At 31.1% G+C, this 27674-nt stretch overlaps 3 protein-coding genes across 5 annotated transcripts in view; 2 read left to right on the forward strand and 1 right to left on the reverse strand.

Annotated features, from left to right (window-relative positions):
* Nucleotides 1–3128: 3128 nt before the first annotated feature.
* LOC132747083 (perlucin-like protein) lies at nucleotides 3129–6499 on the reverse strand. The gene is made up of 5 exons (XM_060736391.1): nucleotides 6343–6499; nucleotides 5774–5862; nucleotides 5474–5564; nucleotides 4755–4989; nucleotides 3129–3311 (listed from the first exon to the last, which is right to left on the reverse strand). The coding sequence occupies exons 1-5, from the start codon at nucleotides 6389–6391 to the stop codon at nucleotides 3284–3286; spliced, it is 492 nt and encodes a 163-aa protein (XP_060592374.1). The 5' UTR covers nucleotides 6392–6499; the 3' UTR covers nucleotides 3129–3283.
* A 2457-nt stretch (nucleotides 6500–8956) lies between these two features.
* The window catches only part of LOC132747085 (perlucin-like protein), a 28534-nt gene continuing 9816 nt past the window's right edge, over nucleotides 8957–27674 (forward strand). Inside the window, exons 1-5 of one of the 3 annotated variants that reach the window (XM_060736392.1) lie at nucleotides 8957–9096; nucleotides 9252–9340; nucleotides 9970–10060; nucleotides 10839–11073; nucleotides 11387–11504. In XM_060736392.1, the coding sequence (XP_060592375.1) occupies nucleotides 9015–9096; nucleotides 9252–9340; nucleotides 9970–10060; nucleotides 10839–11073; nucleotides 11387–11414 (525 nt within the window). In that variant the 5' untranslated portion in view covers nucleotides 8957–9014 and the 3' untranslated portion in view covers nucleotides 11415–11504. Of the gene's footprint in view, nucleotides 9097–9251; nucleotides 9341–9969; nucleotides 10061–10838; nucleotides 11074–11386; nucleotides 11505–27674 lie in introns of those variants that run through there. The other 2 variants (XM_060736393.1, XM_060736394.1) reach the window with 2 other exon arrangements.
* Nucleotides 20376–22926, forward strand: LOC132747082 (perlucin-like). The gene is made up of 5 exons (XM_060736390.1): nucleotides 20376–20513; nucleotides 21008–21096; nucleotides 21740–21830; nucleotides 22112–22343; nucleotides 22819–22926. The coding sequence occupies exons 1-5, from the start codon at nucleotides 20465–20467 to the stop codon at nucleotides 22844–22846; spliced, it is 489 nt and encodes a 162-aa protein (XP_060592373.1). The 5' UTR covers nucleotides 20376–20464; the 3' UTR covers nucleotides 22847–22926.

The following is a 27674-nucleotide window of genomic DNA, read 5'->3' on the forward strand; positions in this document are numbered from 1 at the left end:
ATTTAAAAAATTTTTGGAGGTCATTTTTGGAGATTCCAAAGTCTAAATTGACAGAAAAAACCCATAATTATAAATGTCTATACCTCCCCCCCCCCACCCCTGCTCCACCTAAAAAAAACAAATAAAACCAAAAAATGAATTGCTGTGAAAGAATAAAATAAGCAGCAGCTTTTCTGATTAAATGTATAAAATATATAAAAAGAATTATCTTTACTGGTATGCTATAATCATATTAATTTTAAATACCAAAATGTATCTTGGAATATTTAATGGAAAAAGAATAACAAATGCACCGGTACTCCAAGTAAATCAAAGACGTATTATAAACCTTTTAAAAGCAATCAATAATTGACACCTCAAGTATGTAATTCTTATCAGTTGTGTAGAGCTATTTTTAGCACTGTCAAATTGCAGCCACTGAATTGTCGCGCTTCAGTGCACAGGGTATAAACAATTGCCGTGTGTAAAGCATTTTATACACGGCTTATATTGCCTGTTGGCATTTTTAATGAGTGAGATTTGACAGATGTAGGATTTGATAGGTAATTAGGGGTGGATTAAAGGTAATTATTATTGCATAGCTGAAAATCCCATGTGGCAAATTGACTCTTGAGCAGATTTTAACACGTGTCAAATTTGTGCATTTCCCGATTTTCACGAGTCAAAACCCGGATCCCCGTGTCAATCGAGAGCCCTGCTATCAAAACTTTTTTAATATTTAAAAACGAATGGGACAGAAGAAGAAGATGTTAGATTCCTGGCACGATTATTGGTGGACTTTTCCTACGGGTCTGTCTTCAGCATTCACGTCATACTATATAAACAAGTACACTGAAGTCCTTAACTTGGCTTAAGCTATAGATATCTCACTGCACTTAACTCAAACGTCTAAGGTCAGTCTACATAATCAGAAATAAACAAACTCCTTGATTTAGTTAGGCCTACATACCAAATGACCATAAACGTCTGCAGGATTTTCATAGAACATGGAATTGAGAATTTCTTCCATCTTTTGCGGAACTCCATTTTCATCGTAAAATTTAGCTGCACGTTCTTTGAGATCGTAAAGTTCCCTTGCTTCTTTGACATTCGACATTGATTTAGTTGAGGCCGACATTTTAGTAAATGTCAGTTTAAAGTTCTTGTTTTTTGGTCACTAACAAGATATTCTGTATAAACTAATTTTCCTGACTTTATTTATTGAAAGCGTCGACTTTGTCCGCCATATTGAATAGTTACCAAGGACAGACTTCCGGTATAACAGGTGCACGCATTAACGAATAAATTATTAAACGCCATCATCTTCAACGAGAAAAGTTATCTTTCTTTCCAGGATTTTGGAACACGACCCATGGATACGCATGGAATTGGGAATTTCAGCGGTGTTTTGTTAAAAATTGGAAAAAAATGCATGATTGAAATTTTGCAGTGATTATATGGATGCAAACAATTACTGTCTAGGATGGCATCTTCAAACATTTAAGCACTATTACAATGAAGAAGCCCTTATTTGCAAAGATTTTAGAATTTTTATTCAATATTTTTGTTATTTAATTTTCAATTGGGAATTTTTTCCTGTGGATTGGGAAAATAATATACTATTTTCAATTGGGAATATGACCCAATAACGGCTATAGATAAGCCAAAAAATCCCTGGGATAGGTTTTCTCCCATTCATGCACACTTATACATTGTATGATGAGGTAAATGAGGAAGTCCTATGACCTTGCTAATGTGATATTCTTCGAGATGGAAGGCCTGTTTACTTTTATATTCACCGAAATCTTAATATATTAACAGTTTCATTATATAGCCAATTTGGTAAATACTTAAAGTTGTCGGCCGAATTTCCTATGCAAATAAGCTTTATAAAAGCGATGAGAAAGAACAAAAGTATTATCCTCCTGTATCTGTTTGAACGGTGCAAATGCTCTACAGAATGCGAAAAGACTTTGTTCTACTATACGAAGTCATTTATTTTATGACTTTATGGTTCGTTTCAGGAGCCACCTCTTCTTTCTTTCGACAACACTTCCCAAGGAATTCACACACACTTTCATAGCTATCTCGTATTTATGATAAATATTTAATGCTCATATGAATTTGCAAGGTTATGACCTGATTATTTTGTGGTATGACACTGGCAAACGGATACAGCTAGATTTCCAATTTTTCCCATTGGGTTTTATTCTATTTGACTTTTCCTGAGCGAGTCGACCACAGTTTGAAAGTTTCGTGGTATAGGAAACAAGAATTGTTTTTTATTTTACTGTTATCATTTATCTTTCTTTATTGTTAATATCATTTGTAAAATTGTTACATTTATGTGTTATGTCCAGTCGATCGACTTTCCATTATCATTGCGAATATCTTATTGGGGACCAATTTGCCCCGTTTTCTATTTAGCTTGGTGATTGTTTTCTCTTACACTATCCCACGCCGCTTTGTGTTCTTAATGGTTTGCGTCGGAGCGGCATTTTTCAGGGCTAATTATCATAGTTTTCATGCAGCAAATTTTGTTGCTATGTAGCTATCCATGCATTTAGCTACCCTAAAGTAATATGAACTTTTCTTGTTTAGTTTGTAGTAATTTCTTCAATAGAACGTTTGTAGTGGAAAATGTGGGAAGTATTAGTGTAATATTCTATTATGGCTTGTGATAATTCAATAGAGGCAAAGTAGTAAAAATAAATTATTATAAAAACAAACCAAAATGTTATATACATGTATGCATATTTCCCTTGAAGATGGACAAGAAACATTTAAGTGCGTTAAGGGTTTTTCTCTCGAAGAAACAGGGATGTTTGTTAAGTTAGTTTTATCGTTTGAAAATAATTTATGGTATATACTAGTGGGTGTGTCGATAGGTCTTTGTTAATGGATGTTTCCCTTTAGCTTGATTAGGTTGGTAGGTAGCTATAAATGTTCTTAGGAAGATATATAAGTATATTAAAAGTTTTTTCCCGTTTTGGAATGTGACAAAGCGGCATTTATATAAATACTGAAAACTTCGTAGGGGTGATTTTTTTCTTTATAATTAAGTGATGGTCCCTCGACTTTTCCAGTAAATACGTGAGTTATCACGTACAGTTATGACAGGTAAGTACACACATTAAAATATTAACAGCTTATGTAAAAAAAGTGAAATTTATTTCTATACATATTTTGAAATATACATGAATTCAAAGACAAACTTTGCGGATTTCACATAGATCACAGTAATAGATCATATTTATCCATATACAGAATATACCAGATTCACTCTAGAAGAATATGTTGCTCTCTAACCAACTATTGGTGTGACAGACTCTCTGAAACAAATAAAATAACCGTTGATAACAACTAAATACAATAATAAAAGTTAGCAACTAAAATACAAGAATGAAAGTATTAATACAATACAAGCATTTGATAGTATTGCGGGCAATACAGTAGTCCCCTACCGGTCCCTCAAAAAGTTCTTTAATTGTCATACACTCCTGTGTATTGCCATTTATAATGAATTTGAGGATGAAGTCTATATTTGAAAATATCAACCACAAAACATAATAAAATAAGTTTGTCTATATCACAGTAATGTGTTAAGTTTCCATGCTTAGTAAGGAAATTATGTTTATACAACCTTGTCATATTATTACGATGTGGGATTTTAAAGTAAATCCTATAAGGAATGAAGAAGTTGAAGTGAAAATACCAGTTTCTCGAAAAAAATCTAAGTTCAAGGGGGACATAATTCTGGAAATAGTCTTGCTAGAGTATTTAACCTTCTCAAAAATGTCGAGTGATAATAAGAAACATATATATGAAGTTTGAAGTAGATACATTAGAAAATAAAGAAGTTATTTAAAAAAGACAACATTTTTTCCCCCAAAAAATCTAAGTTCAAGGGAGGTAATACTGATATTTTTTGTGCTAGAGTTATAAACCTTGTCACATATGATGTGGTTGATGACCAGAAACTTATATTTAAAGTTTGAAGTAAACACCTTAAGAAATAAAGAACATATAGTGAAAAAGCTGAAAAATTTAAATCAGAAATTTTGAAATTCAGGCTATTTGTTGCCATAGCAACCAGAATTTTCAACATAGGAAGAAAAGAAAACGATGTGCATAATCTCCAGACTGCCATCTACCCATATTTCAAGTTTCATAAAAATATTTTCAGTACTTTTTGAGTTATCACTGGATCCAGTTTATGTGTTAAATTTGCCATATTTTCAGACTATTTGTTGCCATAGCAACCAGAATTTTCAACATAGGAAGAAACAAAAAGACGTGCATAATCTCCATACTGCTATCTATCCATATATCAAGTTTCATAAAAATATTTTCAGTACTTTTTGCGTTATCGCGGGATCCAGTTTTGTGGACGGACGGACTGACGGACGGACAGACTGACAGACAGACAGACAGACAGACGGAGGGTAAACCTAAAGTCCCCTCCGGTTAAACCGGTAGGGGACTAATAAAATAATACATGATACTTCTAGATGGTATTGGTTCATTCACCAATGTCATACCTAAACCTACCCCATCCCTACCCCAATGCCCCCTCTAATTAAAGAGTACATTATAGGTTAGATCATTTTTTGTTAATGCTTGATAATTAAGTTATAAATGTATTTATATTTTTTGTTAATTTATGAATTTAACGAGAGCAATAAATTTAAGGCATTGTTTCAGGTCTAATTATCTGCATTTTCTTCCCAGTTTGTGCTAAGAATTAACTCATTAATTAAGTACGTCATACTCACTTTTTCTCACATACGTATTGCAGCACATCCCAATCACAATACTCGTCACTCCAGCTATAATCAAAATATTTCATTGAAGCTAAACAAAGCTCACTGTTGTTTCTGTTGTTTGGTTGTTGAGGTGGAGAACCCCATGGTGCGTATGTCAATGGATTATTTGTTGGTTCCCATATCCAATTACCATCATTGTTGAAGTTGGCACCACCTATCCAGAAACCCATGTCACCGTCTGTGTCTAAATACAGACACAATATGGATGTTTTATCACTTTCAATAAAATCAATAGTAAAATTTATGTTATCATAGTATATAAAAAATATTCTGTCCAACTTTTTCAAACTTGAATAACAAGAAACTATGACATTTAAGATGAAAGTTTCATTTCCTGTGAAAAGGTTTTTATGTTACTTTTATCTTTAAAAAGGTATATTATTTCATTGATGTTTATATAAAAAAAGAATATGTTTAAAAGAATATTTAATTTTTTGCTAAGAAGAATTTTAAAATTTCAGAATTGGAATAAAAGGTTATATTTTGCAATTATGAGTCCTTGAATACATATGAATTTGAGAAAGAAAGATGGCCCTATTGACTCAATTATAAATGGTTATAAGTAATATACTTTTTCATTTATTGGATCCTTTTTTTGGATCATTTATTGGATCATTTCTTTGATCATTTATTAAATCTAAGGTTCAATTAAACATTAATTTACTAACGATTAAATGTTAATGCTTGTTTACGAAACCATGTTTGTTCCTCGGCCGTTTCTATGACAACAAGATCGCTTTTATGCCATTGACACATTTGCTAAAATGAAAAACAATATACTAATGCCTAATCGTATATATTTACATGTAGTCTATTTTAATCGAAACAGTGTTTTTTTGTTGTTGTTGTTATAAAAAGTCATACAGTTACAAGTTTTTAATGGAGTTGACTTCTCTATTCTCATAAACATTTTATATTAATATTACAAACATTTTTCCTATTAAAAACAAAATAAAACTGATATTTACTCTTGATGCAACCCATGTTTGCTTTTCTGTCGTAAATCTGTAACAATTACCACCATGACTTCGCCAGTTACTTTCACATGCACTATACACTGTAGAAATAAAATTAATTTGAAACAATAACATCTGATTAATATACACGCTTAACGAAATTTCAAAGTAAACTGTAAAATGACCTACAAGTTGATTATTGGCACCGATATAGATGAACCGAACACATTTATCTAAGTTACTGAAAATAATTACTTAAAAAATGGAAGCCAATTTATTTATTTATCTTTATTATTATTATTATTTTCTTTTTTAATTTACTTTTATTTATTTATTTATTTATTTATTTGCAACTACAGAAGCCTACCTATTTTTCATGGAGATCATAGAGTGTATTACGGATATGAAAGTATAATACCTATTATTTATGACAATTAACAGTTTTCTTTACCGCGTTAATCCTTCTTACTTGTCATATTTTAATCGTAACTTTCACCTTTAAATTTCGGATTCTTTGCTAGTCTGATAAACTCCTAGAATATGTAATATAAGTGACCTTGTTTAGAAAAAAAATAACTTACCGGTAGCTAGAAGAGCTGAGACAACGATTATCGACAGTATTTTCCACATGTTGAAATTATGATGTTCCTTACAATGCTCATTGCCTTTTTATACAATTAGTTTGAACTGAAAATTGTTCTGAATTTTGTACATCTACACTGTTATCTATCGTTTATAGCAGATTGAAAAGTTAGACACTCAAATATGTAACATTACGTGTTCAAAACGATCTACAAGAATACAGGTTATTTTAAGATAACTTAAAGTATTGTACCACAAAATGCACTTAATGAATTGATTTTATATTCAAGTTGATTATTTTGAACACATGTTTCTACATTTTCCCCAAAATCTTCAGGCATGTAAGGATGTAAAATACTTCTCATTAACTTTTTATTTGGATATGTGCCTAAAGATGCTGAGTGATTATATATTTCTTAAGCATCAATATCTCATTTCACGAATTGGTATATTATTCCCAAAGGAAACATTCAGTTTAATTATACATGTATAAAGTGTTTTCTGTGGTGTTAGGGTGACGGATGTTAACTTATATTCTACTTTTCACACTTACTGATCAATACAATGCACATGATATTGCCAATATATACTGTGTCATTCATTTTCCCCATTTATTCCCCTTTTTTATCACATTGAAAATAAGGCTTCACATGGTTAACCTATTCCGGCAAGTTTGATTTATCATAAATTTCTCTTAATATCTTCATTTAGTTAATGCAATCTTCTGTATTTGGTAGATTGATACCTTTTATGGTACTCTAACTTTTTGTGAAGTGAGGTGTCACGGGGGTTAAGGTCAAGGTTATTGTAAAAAGCAAAAATTAAGACAACAATGTTCATACAGCCTTTATTTCAAATTGATGTCTTTTGTGTTTTAAACGGATTTACCAAGGGAGGTCCCGTTCCTTTGGGTTCAATCAGGGTCATTTGGTCCAAGGTCACAAATGTTAAAAAATAGTTCTTTACATTTTTACAGGCGTAACCTTATTCTATTGACTGATATCTTTCATATTTGGTAGGTACATAAAATTGAGGAATCTTCTTTCTTTAGATGGAGTAAGGGGTCAGTCGAATCAAGGTCACCTGTGCTAAAAATAGACTTTTACACTTTTGTCAAGGTCAAGTGTGTCACTAGTAGATTTCTACACATTTGCTTATACAAAATTTATTCTTTCCCTGATGTTTTCCATATTTAAAATGATAAGTTGCATGGTCTTCTGTCCTTGGGCTGAGTTAGGGGTCAGTTGGATCAAGGTCATTGGTGCTAAAAATAGATTTTTAAAAACTTTTTCCAATATAACTTTTATTTATAAACAGAATTGATGTCTTTCATATTTGGTAGGAAGATATCTGGCATGGTCTTCTTCAAAACGTAATGTCATTTTCAGAAAAAAGGTGCAAAATAATCACATGTCTTTGCCAAATGATGAATGTAAAGAATCAACATAGTAGTTATTGTATCGAAGTGCGGGCGACATTAATTTAAATAAAGCGATTAGGACATACAAAAACAAAGATCACCAAGAAGGACGACATTCCCCGGAAGTATAAAGAAAGGAATATTTAAGGCCATTTGTCCTCTTCCGATTTTTTGTTGATTTGAATAAGCCAACAGAATAAGCTTGTAAGAAACCCTTGTCGAATCCGTTGTAAATCGAATAAGATTCGGCACCAAACCAACTGAGAAATTTACATGTAAATCAGACAGCAAATTGAATTCGAACGAAGCAAATGATCTAAATTGAAATATGAATGATTAAAGAAAGCGTAGAATGCAGTTATATATAATCTTTTAAACTTAATTCTTTTTTAGCAAATACATGTATTCATTTTATTATGAAGCAAAAAATATGTTCTTAGTGAATAAAATGAATAACACACATTATTTCATTTTCAAACTCGAAAGCACGACTTTACTAATTTTGTATTAAAATCTGCTGATAAAGGCTACGGCAAATTCAAACTAATAAATATTGCTGAAATAGGCCGAAAGGCCGAAATCTACGGCAAATTCAAATTAGCGTTTTTAATTCTTTACGGAAAATTGAAGATTTTATCCATATGAACAAATATAAATTTCAACGTGAGTTACATACAAGAAAATATTTATGTTTAACAGTAATGATAAATTTGGTACATATAAATAAAAAAAGGAGATAGAACAGGTTTAGTTGTTATCTATCAGTAAACAACAGTCACATACATTTGTAACTTGAATATGAAATATGCGAAAATTTTCCCATATTTCCTACAATATTTCCTATTATTGAAAACGATATTGAATCGGTAATCGAAAATCAATACATAATTTGAATTCAGGAAAGGCATAACTAGGATGCCGCATATCATAAACGGATAAGCTTTACAACGTACGGTATACGACATATGCAAGAGCATGCCACTTATTCGGGTATCTTGGGTATAATTTCAAAGTGTCTACGACCTTAACATTATTGAACTTAAACAACCAACTATCTTTATTTTGCTGATTTAAGACATTTTAAATGAATTACAGTGTGCGTAATGGTACTTTTAATTTATCTTCTTCAAGGTTATCTGACACACGAAGTACATTTGTTTTGTCTATTCCCTATTTATAGAAGGTAACTTATCAACAGCTATAATTCAGAACACAGTTCAGTACATGCTATCTGTATAAATACACTGTTAGATGAACATGAAACGTTATTATAACTTCAACATGTTGAAACTACAGAACTTGATTGTCTTTGTCGCAGCTCTTCTGGCTACGGGTAAGTTTCTTTATATATTTATGTTTTGTTAGTCATTGCATGAATTTTCGCTTGAAAGGTTAATTATAATTGTAAATTATCAACGAATAAAGAAATAAATTATATAGTGGCAGTTTGAGAGTGTGTGTATAAGATTATACAATTTTCATCCACAGCGTATAGTGCATGTGAAAGTGGCTGGCGAAGTCATGGTGGTAATTGTTACAGATTTACGACAGAAAAGCAAACATGGCCTGAATCAAGGGTAAAATACGATTTCATCTTTTGTCAAATACTAAGAAATTGTTTAGTAAAAGTAAAACAAATAATGATAGGAAAATAACTGTTATAATATATAAACCATTTTGACACATTGTTGTATCCTGTTAGAAACAAAGAATATCATGCGCTGGCGAGGATTACACGTTGAGCAAATTTAAGGTGTTTTCCTTCCATTGATTTAAGGTGTTTTCCTTCCAGGTAGATTTACTTGATTTAAGGTTTAAATTCTATAAATAATCACAATCTATGTGACGCTTTTAAATAGTATACGTAGTAGCATTATTTTATTAAGCCAGTCATAATCGAAAACAAACTCAAATTTCTATAACAACATCTTTAGCAACAGTTAATCACATATCTATAAATGACGTGATTGTGAAGGCAATGTTGATCGCTGTACGTTTTTGATAATTATACTGAAAAAAAAACAAAAAACAAAAAAAACAAAAACAAAAAAAAACACAAACAAACAACAACTTAATCATAACGTCATGGATTAAAGGTTCATATTTTGTGTCAAACCATATTCTGTCAAATTTTCATAATATAGATTGTAGATTCAAGACACACTGTTCATAAAACTATGCATCAGTATATTGTTTTGTATTTTAGCAAATGTGTTTGTGGCATAAAAGTGATCTTGTTGTCATAGAAACAGCCGAGGAACAAACATGGTTTCGTAAAGAAGCATTAACATTTAATCGTAAGTTGTTAATCTTCGAAATGAATCTTAAGTTCAAGTAAGCTAATCGATATTCAGGCAAAATAATGACAAAAATATTAAAATGATCTTTTGTACTCAACTTGCGCTAAAATGACATTTCCAAATGTTTCAGGATGAATTTCCCTTTAAATTCTATATATTTTGGATTTGAAACATAGATATATCTATATATGTTGAACAAAATTTAGACGCCAATAGAATCACCGAATAGTTTTAAAACAAGTCAGGTGACTTGAACAAATCCTTGAAGGTACATTAACAGATACTGTGGATCTTGTATGATTAAAACAAGTCAATATCACTCATTTGACATGTTCTTTAACGTTTCCAGAGTTCACTGTGACAACTTTTGTGAAAACCTAGCGCTCTAACCTGACCCACGCGGGTCAGGTTAGGAAACCACCATTTTATTCTTTATATTGAGAAAAGTTTTGTTCCTTTGACTGTCTAATATATTCATTTTTAGGGCATTTACAAAATTAGGAATGAAAAAGTTCAAAACTAAGGAATGACCATTTTGCCTGTGTCTCCCTTTAAACGTGTAATGATTAATGATTCTGACCATCTAATATTCATTAAAATAATACACTTAAAGAGAAACTAAAAGAGAACACATTCTTTAATGATCAAAATTCCTTTTGAAAACTTGTACACTATCTAGAAGGAAACTTCAGGGTATATAAAGTAAATTATATAATTTTAACATATTTTAGTTTGTTTTTCAAGTCATAAAAATCCATATTTTGTCTGTATTTAGACACAGACGGTGACACGGGTTTCTGGATAGGTGGTGCCAACTTCAACAATGATGGAAATTGGATATGGGAACCAACAAATAAGCCATTGACATACGCACCATGGGGTTCTCCACCTCAACAACCAAACAACAGAGAAAACAGAGAGCTCTGTTTAGCTTCAATGAAATATTTTGATTATAGTTGGAGTGACGAGTATTGTAATTGGGATGTGCTGCAATACGTATGTGAGAAAAAGTGAGTATAACTTACAGTATAAAGTTTCTTATATAGCCAACTCTAAAGATAACAAACTCAGATAACTTTATGAATTGCGTAAGTAAAATAAGTTTTAAGTAAGACAGGAAATCTCGATGATAAAGTCTTTTCAATCATCTAATTGTTTTTAGTATTTTTCATGTAAAAATACATTGAGGAATAAACCCAAACAGTTCAAAACCATTTAAAGCTTATTCTTTGCTATGTTAATACCTTTCAGATGTAAAGAATAAACACATATTGACAATTGTTTCTAGTGTTCAAATTGAAAAATATGATTGTTTTATTTCAGGGACACTGGTACGACAATAGTTGGTTAGAAATATCATGATATATCTTTAAAAAATGCTTTTATATTGTATGTATATAGTTAAATTTGAATAAATACTAGCTACAATATTTTTTCTTAACGTTCTTCAATGCTGTAAATATCTCGAATTCTGATAGTGTTGACTAGATGAAAAGGTTATTTTAGAATTATCAGAAATAAACAGAAGAAATGCTTGAAGTTTGATGCACACCCAATCGATTTGTCGGATGCAGCACACGATTTAATAATCGTCCTCCGCTCGAGTAAGATAAATAAAAAAGACGTTTATTGACAGATTTCCGATCTTTAATCGTTTTTAAACCCTTAAGTCCTTTGTTTATTCATTGTACACAGATTATCAATACCCAATTAGGGTCTGTTTTTATATACCTTTCAAAAGAACATTCCGACTTAAAAAAAAACATCAGGTAAATCGGAGAAATCTTTCGAGGTTTGATCCAGTACTTTATCCTGGTTCAATATTGGACATTAATCATAAAACAATTTTGTTCCTACCACGGGCATGAGTATACATCTTCTGGTTGATATCCGATAGTCATTTATATCTTATTAAACAGAATTGTTATATTTTTCCAAATTGAATGTAAATTGCTGTTTTTTTGTCATAATTATTAATGTTATATACAAGAATTCCCAGGCGGAGATGCAGGGTTTTTTCCTGGAGTAAAGCTTGAATAACTAACAGGAGCCTAATATTTCTAAAGATCATTAATCTCGTTGCTTACATATAATAGTACAGTTTGTTTGTAAATTTGTGTCAGGATCTTAAAAGTGTTTCATAGAAATACTGGTAAAATATGAACGTAAGATTAAATACATAATTATTGATGTCATTATTATTCAAATGGAAAACCCCATTCGTTATAAATGAAAATAATAATCATCATTTCAGTTTGTTGAGTGAAGCTGTAGCAATAACATGCTCATGCTTGTTCAAAAAAAGAGCGCTAAATATTTAATAGCACAATATGGTTATTGTCAAAGAGTTAGTTATCTTGTCCGATTGCGAACTTATTCTTCTTGTCAAACCTATCAAATTCCTGTGGATCATTTTATTCTCTCTTGCTTTACTTTCTCTCATTGAACAAAGGTTTTTAAAGTTAAAAGAACATATCTATGCGTCCATTATTTGGAAAACTGCAACTGATGTTTATGGCCTTTTTCCAATACATAGAATCCAAGACAAAATGCACTTTACCTTTAAATAATATCGATATTCAGTCAAATGTTCAAAATGTTAAAGTGATACAGAATTGTCATTAAAGAAGGGCACATAGAATGTTACCATTTCATCACGAATCAGAAACAGAATAACAAAGTTAAAAGGTCAGACTATAGCATGATAGTCTCAACATAGTATCTGTGCGTTTTGGCGATTTTTACGCTCAACGTAGTCATTACGAAATAAGGAAATAAAAAAGTAATTTTATATGAGCATCAAAGGAGTTAATATGTTAAAATAATTACACAAAACAATTCAGTCTTCAAAGGAAATTGACAAAGCATGAAAATTTATTTGAATGCTAAGGACAACATACATGTATTTCGCCGTCTTATGATTGATTTGTAAAAAAAAATCAGTTTGAAACACACATAAAAATTTACAAAATAAAAACAGTTGCATTTTTTAATAATGGAAATATTTACATTTGTCTAAAGTACGTTGGTAGTTTGTCACAAGTTTCTGTATTTAAAACACAAAATCTACAGCTTTAACAAAGACAAAACATATATCTAATAAAATCATGTAAGCAAATATATGTTGTATAGAGAGTGAAATAACCACGAATTGCCCATGATAGCGCTTTTTTAAATTCTCTCAAAGGGGAATAACTATTTGTAAAAGTGGTTCCTTTTTGTGAAATTCAATTATCTAATGAAATAAATGTCATAGTTCTGAATATATATAGCTAACTTGACTTACTAACAACGCTATTGTGTCTTTGGTCAACATTTTTAAAAAAGAGAGAGAATAATATTTCAATGTATTGTATGTATGAATCCGACGTTAGCCCATATAAAACTACTTACGATATATAGGCAGAGCTATTTTGATATCAGTATATGTATATATACAAACATAGTTTAAGAATAACGTTTCCTTTTAAAAGGAAAGGCTTGCTCAGTTGTGCCATCATCCCATCCCTTTAAAAAATTTTTTTTGTTTCAATTTATTATCACAATTTTTTGAATTACGATACTTGTATATCATAAAGGTTTTATTTAGTTGTTATTTGTTTGTTTTTTTTTTCTCGCAAAAAAGTTGTATTTTTAAAGGGATAGGTAGGGTAAGCCCAAGACTGGACGAGCACCTGTGCCCATTTGTTTGAGCATCAGTGTTATCCATGCAAATGTGGACAAAAGAAGGACCAGAAGTCCACTGATTTTAACTGAACAGGCACACGCTGACGATGACAGTAACAACTTTTTTTGTAAAAGCGAATATTTTTTGTCAAAAACGATTTGAAATCTATTCTCTATTGTATAAAAACTAATAAAGACAATAATCAATCGAAAAAATACTAACATTGGCTCTCCCACGTGGAGATCTATCTATCATACTGAAGGGAAACAAGTGTGCACATTTCATTTCGCAGAGAGAGTCATTTTGGCGTTTTGGCAGTTGCTAATTTCATTTATATAGCAGCTTTATAGACAAGTAAATGCACTAGTAAAAGACTTCGTTACGTGGTACCAATTAATAAGCATGTATCAACTATGTTACACCTAAAATATCCATGATCACAGATAAACCGATAACACAGGATACGCTATCTGTAGATCAGCACGTGGTAAGGTTAATGATATGCATGGGCTATTTTTAGATTACCTCACCTTTACGTTAGAATTGCGTTTAAAGATCTAACAAGAAAAGCATTGATGCAAAGCATCAAAGGGCGTCCAAGCAAGAAATGCAGCAAGTGAATATATGATGACAAGATATTCTTATAAACTACCAGAATTGTATATCACTTATGAATGAGCGGACGAAAGACATTGTTCATTATGAACTTTGATTGGCATGCTAGAAATTACAATATTACTTGTTATTTCTTTATGGTCGTGGTTATTAATAGCAACGGATATACATGTATACAATCATTTATAATCCATATGTGTAACGCATGATCAACACTTATCACACTTTTGTAATTGTCCCTTAGTATGTTATCGCTATTAGCGAAGCGAAGACCCCCTCTTAAGGTATCTGTTCACACTTAGTAAAAATATGACACTGGTTACATAACCATGTTGATCATGTTGAGCATAATTGTATATTATACAATAATTGTAATATCTATTAATTTTGATAAAAAAATACAAATTTTATGAATATTGTTTTCTTTTCTTTTTTGTGTTTTATGTGCTATTTTAATACTGAGTTTTATGTTAACTACTCTTTTTTATTTTATTAAAATTGTAAAATAAATTTTAAGAATTCAATTGTCATATTGACCGACAAGTCAAAATTTAACTGAAAAAAGTCAGTAAATTATGGTTAATCTTTCAATAAATAATATTGTTTATTCTTAAACCATGTACATTTGTATTTTTCTTTATCATTTTTTAAACTATCAATCAATTGAATAATTCATAAAATCTAATTTGTAACTTTGAATAACTCCTCGGCATCTTTACTAAACACGAATAACAAATTAAATAAAATGTTTCAAAGTTGATAATGTCATATTAATACCATAAAATGTTACTTTTTCTCAATTATTGTACATATTTATTGTTTTTATCTCATATAGATAAAATAAAACATGCTATTGTTTTTTTTTCCGAATTGTAACGATATCAAACATCTACTCCAAAACCGTGAGAGACCGGACAATAAACGTGTGGTACTATTCGCCGGTCACTAGTAAATCCCGGTCAAAAAGTGACCGGGAGAGATCAGGGAATTACCGATAGGAGTGATAAATAGATATATCTATAAATAGATTTTCTGGATATTTAGGTCATCAACTGATCATTCTAGGATACATGTACAACAATAACATACCATGATAACCCACTGTGTACTACAAAATGATAAATAAAAAACCCCGAAGAGCGCGATTTATTGACGGAAAAGGTTATTTCATTTGAAAATGTTTGCATTGCGAAATTCTCCAGTTCGCTATTCATTGTAACATATCGCGACAATTCATTCTTAATTAATAATCAAGCACCCTCATACCGATCGGAATGATCGGCTTTTATTATGACCGACTAAAAGGCTCGAGAAGTTGCTGTCGCCCATTCACAAAATCTGATTTCATTCCATAAGGGCGCCGCGCTTTGGCGCGGACGCCAATAACTCGATCATGCACTAATATTCTGTGTGATTCAGTCACGATCTTTTGGTAAGCAGGACCGCCCTTTGGAGACGGAATACTACTACAGTAACTCACGGATTTATAAATCCGTGAGTAACTTTGCGTCTTGAAAAAGAATTGAAACGGAACAATTTCGTTTATAATTTTTTTCTTCCTTCTACTTACGCTTGAAGTAAAAATAGAAATCCTAATTATATAAACAAACTGTGATTACCGAAGTAACTAGAATAGCTTAGATTTTCGTAATATTACTTCGTCTGATTCCGCGGTATGACGGAATCGCCCGAACTGTCACGATTGCAATCGGAACTGCCTCGGCTATTATCATTTATCCGAAGAGTGACGAAAAGGGCCGAAAAATTGCGATTGACACGATTCCAGCGGAAACATAGACTGGTTTCCCGTTCAATCATGCACTAACAAATGTAAGCAGGAAACCACCTAACCGGAACAACTTTTCCAAAACAAATGGCATCATATTCCAAGTTATCAAATATTTTCTTAACATTAAAGTGAAACATTATAAAATGATAATAAAATCAGCATAAAATTGAATTCGTATCAATTAACACGAGTGGCATATATCAATTAGTGGCAACAATTCATTTTAATTTCATGCAAGTGAAAATACATGTATAATATACCGTTGGAAACATTATCAATTTTATTACCAACAGGCTTTCTTCGCAATGTCATTTAAACACATGTGGTTTTGCATACTGGCTGTAAACGTGGCTGAGTTGCATTGCGATCTGAGAAAGGAGCAACGAGGTTATTGCAAAACTTGTGGGTTATTGAGCAAATGGACATCAAAAATAAAAACGGGTAATGTAGAAAATTTCCTTCAATATCGTACAGTTACCATATGGATGTCAATGTTTAAGGAAGATGAAACTAATGTTAAATATGATCCCGTCCTGGGCGGCCATAGCCTGCTACATCTGAAAAAGACATCAGCACTGTCAAAACCATAGTTGATGAAGATGCAAGATATACCGAGGAGGAGATGAGTGTAATATCAGGCCGTAGTGAGTCATGTGTTTTCCATCTTGAAGTAAAAGTTAAGGATGCTGTGAGCCCGTTGCATCCCGCATTTGCTAACCTCTGACCAGAAATGGGAGCGGAGTGAAAAAGCTTCAGCATTTTTGACTAGGTTCAAAGATCAAAGATCGAGACACTAGACGCATGAGACCAATTGTCACTGGGAATGAAACGTGGCTTAATTTTTTTAAGCCCGACAATAAAGGCAGTAACAAAAAGTAGGTAGGTGAAAAAAGCGATTAGTTGTTGCTGGATGTAGCAGAAGCGTTGCCCCTGACAGTTGCCCCTGTTGCTGTGCCTGAGAGGGGTAGCGTCACTCAAACATTTTGCCGTGACCAAGTTTGCACTGCTGTAGTTAACCATTAAATTACAAAAGAACCCATGGCCCGGGGGCGCAGCATAAAATAACTCCACGATCATAATGCACCTGCGCATCGATCATCATCGGTTCAAACTTATTTTGAGGAGCAGAGAATTGAGGTATTGCCTCATCCCACTTATAACCTTGACCCCTCTCCTTGTTACTTTTGGTTAAATCCATACATCAAATCTTGCCTTTGATGTCGTCGGTTTGAAATACGTAGAGCCGTCGGAAGGAAGGGCTCTCTAACAGTGTATTTACAGTATACAAAAATGCTTTTTCGGAATGGACTCCGATGCTGAAAAAGTGTATAGTGGTCTATGTTGAATATTTTGAAGAACACTTCTAATCATTTTTTCACAGGTATGATTTAAGAAATAACATCGGTCTTAGCGGTGTTTATCGGCTATTTAACGCCGGTTTGGAGTTTTGATGCGTAGGAATTAACCACGAAGGCAGTAGGCCTGAGTAGTTAATTTTTTTCGTATCAAAACGACAAAACCGGTGTTGAATAGCCGATAAACAACGCTTAGACCGATGTTATTTCGATTCTAACAAGATAAAATAAGGAAGATCACTAATGTTATTTTTTCAAGCGGAAATAACTTCCGGTGCTTATTTTCGTATATCGATGTTCGATTTCGCACCCAACTGTTGCTAAGATAAAGAAACTATTAAACAAAAGCAATTATAAGAAAAAACGTTATTTTATTTCAACAATAAAAACTTACGTGTTGCAATGCATTGTATTGTGTTTACATCAGTGCCCCATTTATCAGTCGTGCATGTTTGAACTGACGTCTGCGTTTATGAATGGGTTGTTTACTTAGGATGACGACATTACGCTGCTTACGGATTGGCGCCGTCTTGTCAAAATATTTATTAACTGATATGGATCAAATATGTGGCGTTAGTGTATATGATATATTATTTCGGTATTGTAGGAAAAGAAAACATTATAAGAACTGAAATATAGATAAATATGTTTTTTTATTGTTGCTTTAAAAAGGTTTGTAGGGAGAAAACATAACAGCCGCATATACAAGTAGTCCCTAACCAGTGTTTATTGGCAGTTTAACACCGTTTTTTTTTCTTTGTCTATAGTGCAAAATCACGAGGAGTGTTAGAATAATTTATAAAAACGCGTTGCCATTGCCACTTATTAAAATATGTCCTTGTCCTAGTATTGTGCAAACAACCGTGTTTTGACAGTTTCTTTGAATTCTTAAACTCATAGATCGCATATTAAATGGTTGGTGGGTGTTTTGTCGTTATCGTTAGATCCCCGCACATATAAAAATGGAACAGAATAAAGAAAGAACATGTTTGATAAACACAAATGCCCCCGGCTCAGATTCTTGTCAGTAACAATATTTGAAAAAAAGGTTTATCCTTTCACTCAGTTATGGACAGAAAAGTTTCCAATATATGTAAAACAGTTTTTTAGCTTGATAAAGTCATTGCGTTTTGTTATTGAAAAAAAATATAATTGGCAAGTCATTGCACAATAATTTGTCAAATACATAAATGCAAGAATTGATCCAAGTGACCCCAAACTCCATCCACACTTAAAATACCAGCTAAGGTATGTTCATTGAAAATATGATAAAGTTGGTAAAAAATGTAATGAAAAAATCTATTGTTAGCACAAGTGACATTGACCTTGTGGCTCCTAACACTGGACCATCCAAGATATGTTCCTTCCAAATATGAAAAAAGTCTATAGATAAAGGCTGTATAAGCAAATATGTAGAAATCTACCTATATTGGCACCCCTGAACTTGACTCACTGACCTCTAACTCAATCCAAAAGAAGAAGACTATTCAAGATATCTTCCTACAAACTATGCATAAATAAAGGCTGTGTGAGCAAAAGTGTTAAAACTATTTTAGCATTGGTGACCTTGACCCAACTGACCCATAACTCCTTCAAAAAGAAGAAAATCTCTCTACAAAAAATTAGAGGACCATTGAAGATATCCACCTACCAATTATGAAAGATTACAGTATGGAGTAATTTTAAGGTATTCTGAATGCAATTAAAGTTGTAAAGTGGTATCTTGTGTGTTTTAACTTTTTAAGGGTATGCTGAAGACGAGTTGAGCGGATACGAACAAAATAAAATTGACCTTGACTATCAAAAGTTTAATTCAAAATAGCCTTATAAAATGCTTAAATACGTCAGTTTAAGTATTATAACATTCATTGCAATTGATAATTCTTGTCAAATTCAAATGATTATCAATATTCTCTTCGTGAATACAATTATTCACTTTATTACTGTAACATTACAATTTTCTATCTTATATATTCGGTAATAACAGGCAAATATTGCCACAAAATAAGGTCAAAATGGTCCCACAAAGCATGATTGTCATTATGAAAGACAAGCTAACGTTTTCTCTTTTGTTGTTTTCTTGTTTTCTGCTTTTATACTCCAATGGCTATTGTGCGATTAAAGATGAAAACGATTTGTATATACAGAAGGGAATTTAAACCAGGACAGGCACATGACTCGGTGCAAGTGACTCTATGGTAAGATGCATTGTGACAACTGTGGTCGTAATAATCATGCCACGGCTTAGTGCAATCTTACAAACGGTGTTACAAAATAGCGGACGACTCGATAATTTTTTATTTTACCATCTGGAGGCCAGTGGCTTTAAAGACGTATGAACCATGCCATATTATGTAAGCAAATAAATGTTGCAGAGTAGAGTGCTATTACCCCGGACAACCTATAAAAGTCCGAAGATTTATTGCCGATGCGGATCTGGGGCACATACTCAGAACAAAATAACAAAAAACACGAAGACTGATATTTAGTCAAACTGAAGCTTTCAACTACGAATTCCTAGCTTTATCTACTAAGTGGGATTTCACATAACTTTATAATTGCACAGTATATGCTTTCTTTTAATGTCTGTTTGCAAGGAATTTTATTAATTCATTGTGCTATTAAAAGGTTATATTATCTTTTTCAGTTCGGAACAATTGTGCTGATTAGCATTTATGTCTTTAACAGGTATAGTTTTCTTTCGTGTAGGAAGGGCAATGGTTATTATAGAAAGACGTGTCAAAATCACAAATATAATATATGTTACTATCTAACAACCTACATTTCTGCCACCGCGTAAACCATTTGAAGCATAAAATGTGACAGATTTGGTTTGCATATGATGCCGTTGCTATATACAGCAGATAACGCAGCAGATAGTTAAAATTTAGAACACATTTCAGTGCATGGCAAGTGTATAAATAAGCAGTGGATTATAAAAAAAAAATGATGATAAATATATTCACAACAAAAGCATGTCGAATATCCAGACTCTTATCGTTGCCTCAGCCCTTCTTGGTACCGGTAAGTCATTTTAAACACTTAAGTCATATATTTATAAATGTAATCATAAATAGTTAATTTTAATATCAAATTATCACAATTTTGTTAGTTGAAACATTCATATAAAACATGAGTAAAGAAACGTGTAAATTAAAATGAGGATCGTTAACATCCTTTTTTATAACATGTGGTTGAACATTATACCACGCCAGTACTTGGACCAACATGCACATGTGTAAATAAGTTGTATTGTGCACATTTTTTTCCTCTGCTTTGTACAAAAGGTTAAATTCCAGATCATACACTCATTAATGTTTCTATAATTGCATATATCACCAGCTGTTGGTTTTTTGTATTATTTCTGTGTGCTACTAGTGTTTTTCTACGTATCCATCTCTAATAGATATTACTCGCATAATTTCTTCCATAAATCTACATTAAAGGCTATAATTGCTTTTAATAGATAAGATGAAATGTGATTGTTCAGACATATTTATTTATTATTATTTTTACAGTGTATAGTGCATGTGAAAGTGGTTGGAGACATTTTGGTGGTAATTGCTACCGATTTACAACAGAAAAACAAACATGGGCTGAAGCAAGGGTAAATCTAATTTTTCTTTAATCTTTTATGTCAACATAATTGACTTATTTGAAACTGCCTTTAAACAGAGAAATGTTTTAAAAGAATATAATCAAAGTAATGCATGCACATGTCGTTATATTAGTGTGTTTTTAAGATTTTAGACATACATGTTATATGACCAAGTGTAAATGGCTGTAAGCTTTTGAATATATCAACCAGTAGGTTATATACTGCCACATTACGTATGAATAAGAATATTACTTCATAATATAAAAATACTAAATATTTGCCTTTTCAATTTCAAGTTATTTTGTATTTTTGCAAGAGCAAATACAGCCTAAACAAGTGTCAAATTAAATTCAGATTAAAACAATATGTAATTTACTATTTGTAAATGACAATATTGGATAGTCTGTTTTATTTAGAGATGTTCTTTGTATTTCATTTGTATAATTATCAATGCTTATGAATGTGTTTTCATGTACGATATAAACATTTCCTTCATAGAATTAGACCATAACAAAAACATTTAATAACATCATGATAATTTTACAATCAAATCGTCATGATTTAACACTTTATATTAAAAGTATACTCGTAAAAGTAGTTTCTAGAAAACTGTTTATAACAGTAGACATGATTCTATTAAAATACATTTCAGCAAATGTGTCTGTGGCATAACAGTGATCTTATTGTCATAGAGACGCCCGAGGAACAAACATGGTTTCGTAAACAAGCTTTGACATTTAATCGTAAGTAGATGAATATCTCTAAGTTTTAGATTATTTGTGATAAAACTGCATGAATGTTTGCAATTAATACATAACAAGATAACATATGCCAGGGAAATTATTAAAAAGAAATATGTTGCAAAAATTAGTTTTGTTCACTCGTTTTTGACTAAAATAAATCTTTACTTAACCTTTCACGTAATACAATTATATTTTACTTGAATACACTAGAGCAATGTAAGGAATTGATTATTACATGAACTAATTATAATTTAAACAATTCAATACTTTATCTATTTTAGATACCGGCGGCATTAGTGGTTTCTGGCTTGGCGGAGCTAATTTTAACAATGATGGAAATTGGATATGGGAACCAACAAATAAGCCATTAACGTATGCACAATGGGGTAGTTCACCTCAACAACCAAACAACGTAAACAACACAGAACTATGCTTAGCAGCAATAAAATATTTTGATTATAGTTGGAATGACGAGAATTGTTTTTGGGATGAGCAATACGTATGTGAGAAAAAGTGAGTATGACTTACAATATAAAATTGCCTATATATATATTTATTTATTTATTGGTTTCAATGGTCTAAAATGATCTCCTTTATTAGTTAATTAGTATATTACTTAAAAAAACAACTACAAAAAAAGAAAAACAAATAAAAACAAACAAACAGACAGTAATTTCAGATAAATTCATAAAAAGTTACTACACAATGTTTACTAAAATCTTTAAATCAAACAGGAGAAATAAGTTACTAAACAATCTGTGCGTGTATACTGTTTATATGTTTATTTCCTTTGCGTCTAATATTGCAAGTATAAGAACACATAGGTAGTTATACCCATTCCTTTTTAAAATATTGTATTTTTGTTATATTTAGGTATAAGCATTTTAAGTACTTAAATTAAAAACAAATGCTTTATTTGTATCGATACGTTGCAATAGTTTGTCTTTCTGTTACAATTCAATGAAGTTCCATTATATATTTGTTTTAGGAATACTGCCACACCGATGGTTGGTTAGACTACATTTATCGTCGCAAGATTTACCCTGTGAACATAAATTACATAACTTTATCGGATGAATAAATATACAAAATGAGATATTTCTTTGTGTTTTGAACGTCCATTACATATTTGAAATTGATAAATAGAAACAGGACTAAATTTTAATTAACATGTAATAAACTTTGAAAGTGTGCGCATTTAACTGCCGCTTAAGTTCTCTTCTCTTTGAAAAAGAAATGACATTCTATTTTTGTATATTTCAATTAAATTCTCTCGAATGGGAAAAACCATTTATTAAAAGATTTTTGTAATGAAATTAATGTAAAATTGCCTACCTAAATCAGGTTAAAGGAAATAACCTATGACGAAGATATTTTTGCGCAGAAACTACAGTTATATCATCTTGACCTTTTTTGTTATCTGTATAGATGTTTTTCTCTGATGGAAAAATGCATAGACGAAATTATTTATTTAGTTTTTTTTTCACATCACTGCCTTAATTAATAATCCTTGACATCATATTTTCGCAAAAAACAATAAGCACACCCATTTCACATTTCCGATAAAATTAACCATTTATTTTTTTTTTCAAACGCATAATTCAAAAAATTATATTAACTAAAAAATAGCAAAAAAGTTAGATATAACAATCACGAACAGATTAAAATATTTAAATATTGAAGACAGCGAAACAATGAGCATAATGTCTATCTAAAAATCAGTCTGCGCTTGTTGACTTCTCTGTTTTATGATACCATACCAAATCTTATCCTCCGATTCACTACTTCCAACCATAAGAAGACCGGTTTCTTATTTATGAAAATTCAATTACTTAATGACATAAATGTCATCTTTCTGAATCTAATTCGGCTAACTTGATTTACTAATTGCGTTTTGGCCAACATTTTTAAAGAAGACAACCAGATTTCTGTCTATTGTATCTAGAATCCGACGTAGGCTCATATAACACTACTAACAATAGATATGCAGTTGGATTTATTTTGACATCAGTACATGTACAAACATGGATTAAGAAAAGAAAAGCCCAAAAAACATACGGTACTTTCATGTACAAATTAATTATCAATTTTGATTTCATTGTTATCTATGACACTGAAGTCAATCAATAATAAATTTTGCTTATAATGAACCGATAGCATGGTTATCAAATATTTGCCCGAATATTAAAGTAAAACAGTACAATAGTTATAATAAAAGTCAACTTGAAATTTAAACTGATAATTTACTTTAATAAATACTGTGACAACAAGCATATTTTGTCAGTTTATTTGAATTTCTAAACTCTGTTACTTACGTAAAAGCTAGTGGAAGTGTTTTTCGTAGGAACCCCTCATTTTATGTCATATTCAAATGACTCCTTTACAAACTTTTACGCAAAATACAATATTCAATATGTATTAAATGTCTCTCTTAGGATTATGCTTCACGTTTGAATACTCAAATTATTTCATTGAAAATAAAGACACATCATAAATATCGATTTCTATCTTAAAGAAAACTGTTCAAAATAACATTTATAGCTTAAAAAATTACAAAAGCAAATTCATTTAGGTACCGTAAACTTAACTTTAAAAGCTTGTATCCTAAAAGTTTGCAAAAAAGACAAGAAAACCAATATATTTGGTGCCTACAAGGTCTATAAGTTTCATCCGCAGGACTCGTAGTCGATGTAAGTTAAAACAGAGGCAGTTTGATATTGTGTCTTAAGTAATCGAACTATGCACTAGCTCTATGCACATGCACCTGCCAGAGTGATTTTGCAATGACATGTTAGTAGGATAAGCTCCTCTGTTAACTGTTAAGTTGCATTGCATGCCAAATATTTATGTCAACCTTTAAAGCTGCACGCCTCCAGATGAGTCGAAATATTTCAAGAAATTCAATCTTTAGAAAAATGTATTAAGATCTTAAGAAAAGTAAAAACATTCAATATTTAATGAATTAAGTAGTTACAAGTTATTTGCGATTTATGACTGATTTTGCAGTATCAATCATTATAATTCTACTGCGTTACTAACGCAGTAAGAGGTATTTATTTATATTTTGACCTCTTTTTGGTAATTTTATGTGGATTGTAAGTGCCGTTTGCAATGTGTAAATTACTTTCTTTGTTCACTTCACAGTATTTTACCTTTTTAAAACATTTTTCAAAATTTTCATGAAAATTAGCATGAATCTGGATGCAAACACATGAAACAGGTGAATATCAAAAATGTTTTTCTTCTAATAAAACATTTTTTTAAACATCGGTTTATTATTATCTTATCTTAATGTTCTAAAGTATAACCTTAAGCCGGCGTCAGAAATATGAGTTAAAATGGTACAATCGTGATGCTGTTTGTGCTGTACGGTATCGCTTGCTTAGTTTGGGAAATATTTTGTCTAACCTCTTTATCTCATTATTAGAACAGAACAGAACAAATATTTTATTATTTTCAGACTTGAGCATATGCTCCTCATCTTAACAGAAATACAGTATATATCAAGGTATCACATAAACATTACAAAAGTATGAATATTCCTATATAAATATATATACACATCAGTACATAATTATTTATCCTCATGAGAGTGATATAATATAATGGTTATTTATACAAAGTCGGATTATCACAATTATATTATATTTACGAATAATTAACGTTACAATAACAATCGACGTATTTATCGTTTGCTTTAAATATAAAACTAAAATACATTCCTCTTTTTTCTCATTGCTAGATACATTGAAACATATATAAATATATATTACTTAATATTATTATAAAATTTACAGGCTCGTATAATGCATCATATTCTAATATTCTAATAGTTTACAGAAATATTAATAATCATGTAATAGTTTACAGAAATATTAATCTAAAAAGCGTGTGGTGAATATCAAGTATTTATTTATAAGAGAAACTGATGAATGCGTGTGATACATGTGAAATACATATTGCACTCTTATCAATGCATAAGATACATATTGAAGACCTATGCATGGATGGAATACATATCGCTTATCATTTAGAGAATTTTTTCCCAGTTTTTAGTTAGATAACAAAATAGGTTTTAACAGTACAAAGAGTAGAACACACCCTTCCTATAAACAACAACCAACAATTAGTTCCTTTACATAATTTTATTCTAAGCACTAAAAACATTCGTTCGCTACTGCAGTTATGATTTCATGTGCATATGCAAGTATTTTATAGCAAGTAAATAACAATGCCAAAAAGATGGGTACCCAAAGGTTATGCCAAATTCATAATTTGGACATTTTGTTTTGTTAATATGTTTCATATTTCTTCACTAATGCGTGTTTTCTTCGTGTTAAGATTTCCCTAATGTCTTTGTGATTGTAGTAAAAAACAACATTCCTCATGGGTATAATACAATTTTGAAACGTTCCGCATGCAAACATTCTAACATTAAACTGATGGCATACATTTCACCACAATTACGATTTATTTCTTTTGAAAAAGATGTTATATATATTATGTGGTATTATGAGTTAGTGAAATATTCTTTATGAAATATATTGGCGAAAATTTACCAAAAAATCCCCAACAAAAACAATTACAACTAAAAAACAAAGAATACCCGCCCCCAACAAATTGAGTGTGTTAACGTTAGATTTCGTCCAGTACGTAATTATGCATTTCTATGCCTATCCTCTAATTTTAATTTTATAATACAATATATCTATTTTAAATTAGAATGTATGTTATATGTAATATTTTACTTTCGTCTTTCTTCAATTGAAACTGTAAGTTACATTTACATGACTCTCTTTGTCAAAACCATAAGTATTTAAGAACCACAATGGAAAATAAGAGATTAATATCTCTTTCTTGTGTTATCCTAAGGATGATATCTTTGATGTGGTCTCATTTCTTATAAATGTCATATTGTTTTATTGTTTCATCATGTATTTATTATATTTCACCATGTTATTTCTGTAAAATATTACATAATACTGAATTAAATCTATTGATCTATCTTTCTATCTTGCACATTTGTATAGGAAAAGTGGGTATTTAAATGTTGTATTAACCAGACCAGTTCATCTTATGACTGACAGATATAAGGAGTCGGAAGAGACAAACAAGTACATTTATAATGTACCAGTGTGACAAATATAATTCTATGTCAATAACACTTCTTGTAAGATATCTGAATGTTAACGTTAACAGTTTATCTCAGACGACATGTTGTTTCAAGCTGTCACTCACGAAGGTATCAACTCGCAAAGTCACAACAATTATATACGAAAGACCGGTAGGGCCATTTCAATTTCATGATTTCCCGACTTCATCTTCAAGAATTCACACTTTTAACTTCGTGAATTCATGTTCTCCACATACGGAATTCACGAATTCATAATTTCAGCTTCATGAATTCACGATTTCAACTTCATGAATTCAAGATTTCAACTTTACGAATTAACGATTTCAACTTCATGAATTCACGATTTCAACTTCATGAATTCATGATTTCAACTTCATGAATTCGCGATTTCAACTACATGAATTCGCGATTTCAACTTCACGAATTCACGATTTCAACTTCACGAATTCACGATTTCAACTTCAACGTATATGCCACGTGGCCGTGACGTCAATTGTCGCCATATTGAATTGGTAATGAAGTTGCGTGAAAAAAATGGTTAGTGCTCTTTTTTATATAAGTTTTATATAAATCATTATTTTCATTTTAAATCTGTTAAAAGTATTTGTAGGAAAATAATTCAGAAACATATATGGTGATCTAGAACACATTAAGCCGGCTGTATTAAGACCCGGGTCTTTATATTTTAAAATAATTTTTAATATATACCT

Source organism: Ruditapes philippinarum, unplaced genomic scaffold, assembly GCF_026571515.1.
Source record: "Ruditapes philippinarum isolate M1 unplaced genomic scaffold, ASM2657151v2 ctg6670_1_1_1_1, whole genome shotgun sequence".
NCBI classification, from domain to species: domain Eukaryota; kingdom Metazoa; phylum Mollusca; class Bivalvia; order Venerida; family Veneridae; genus Ruditapes; species Ruditapes philippinarum.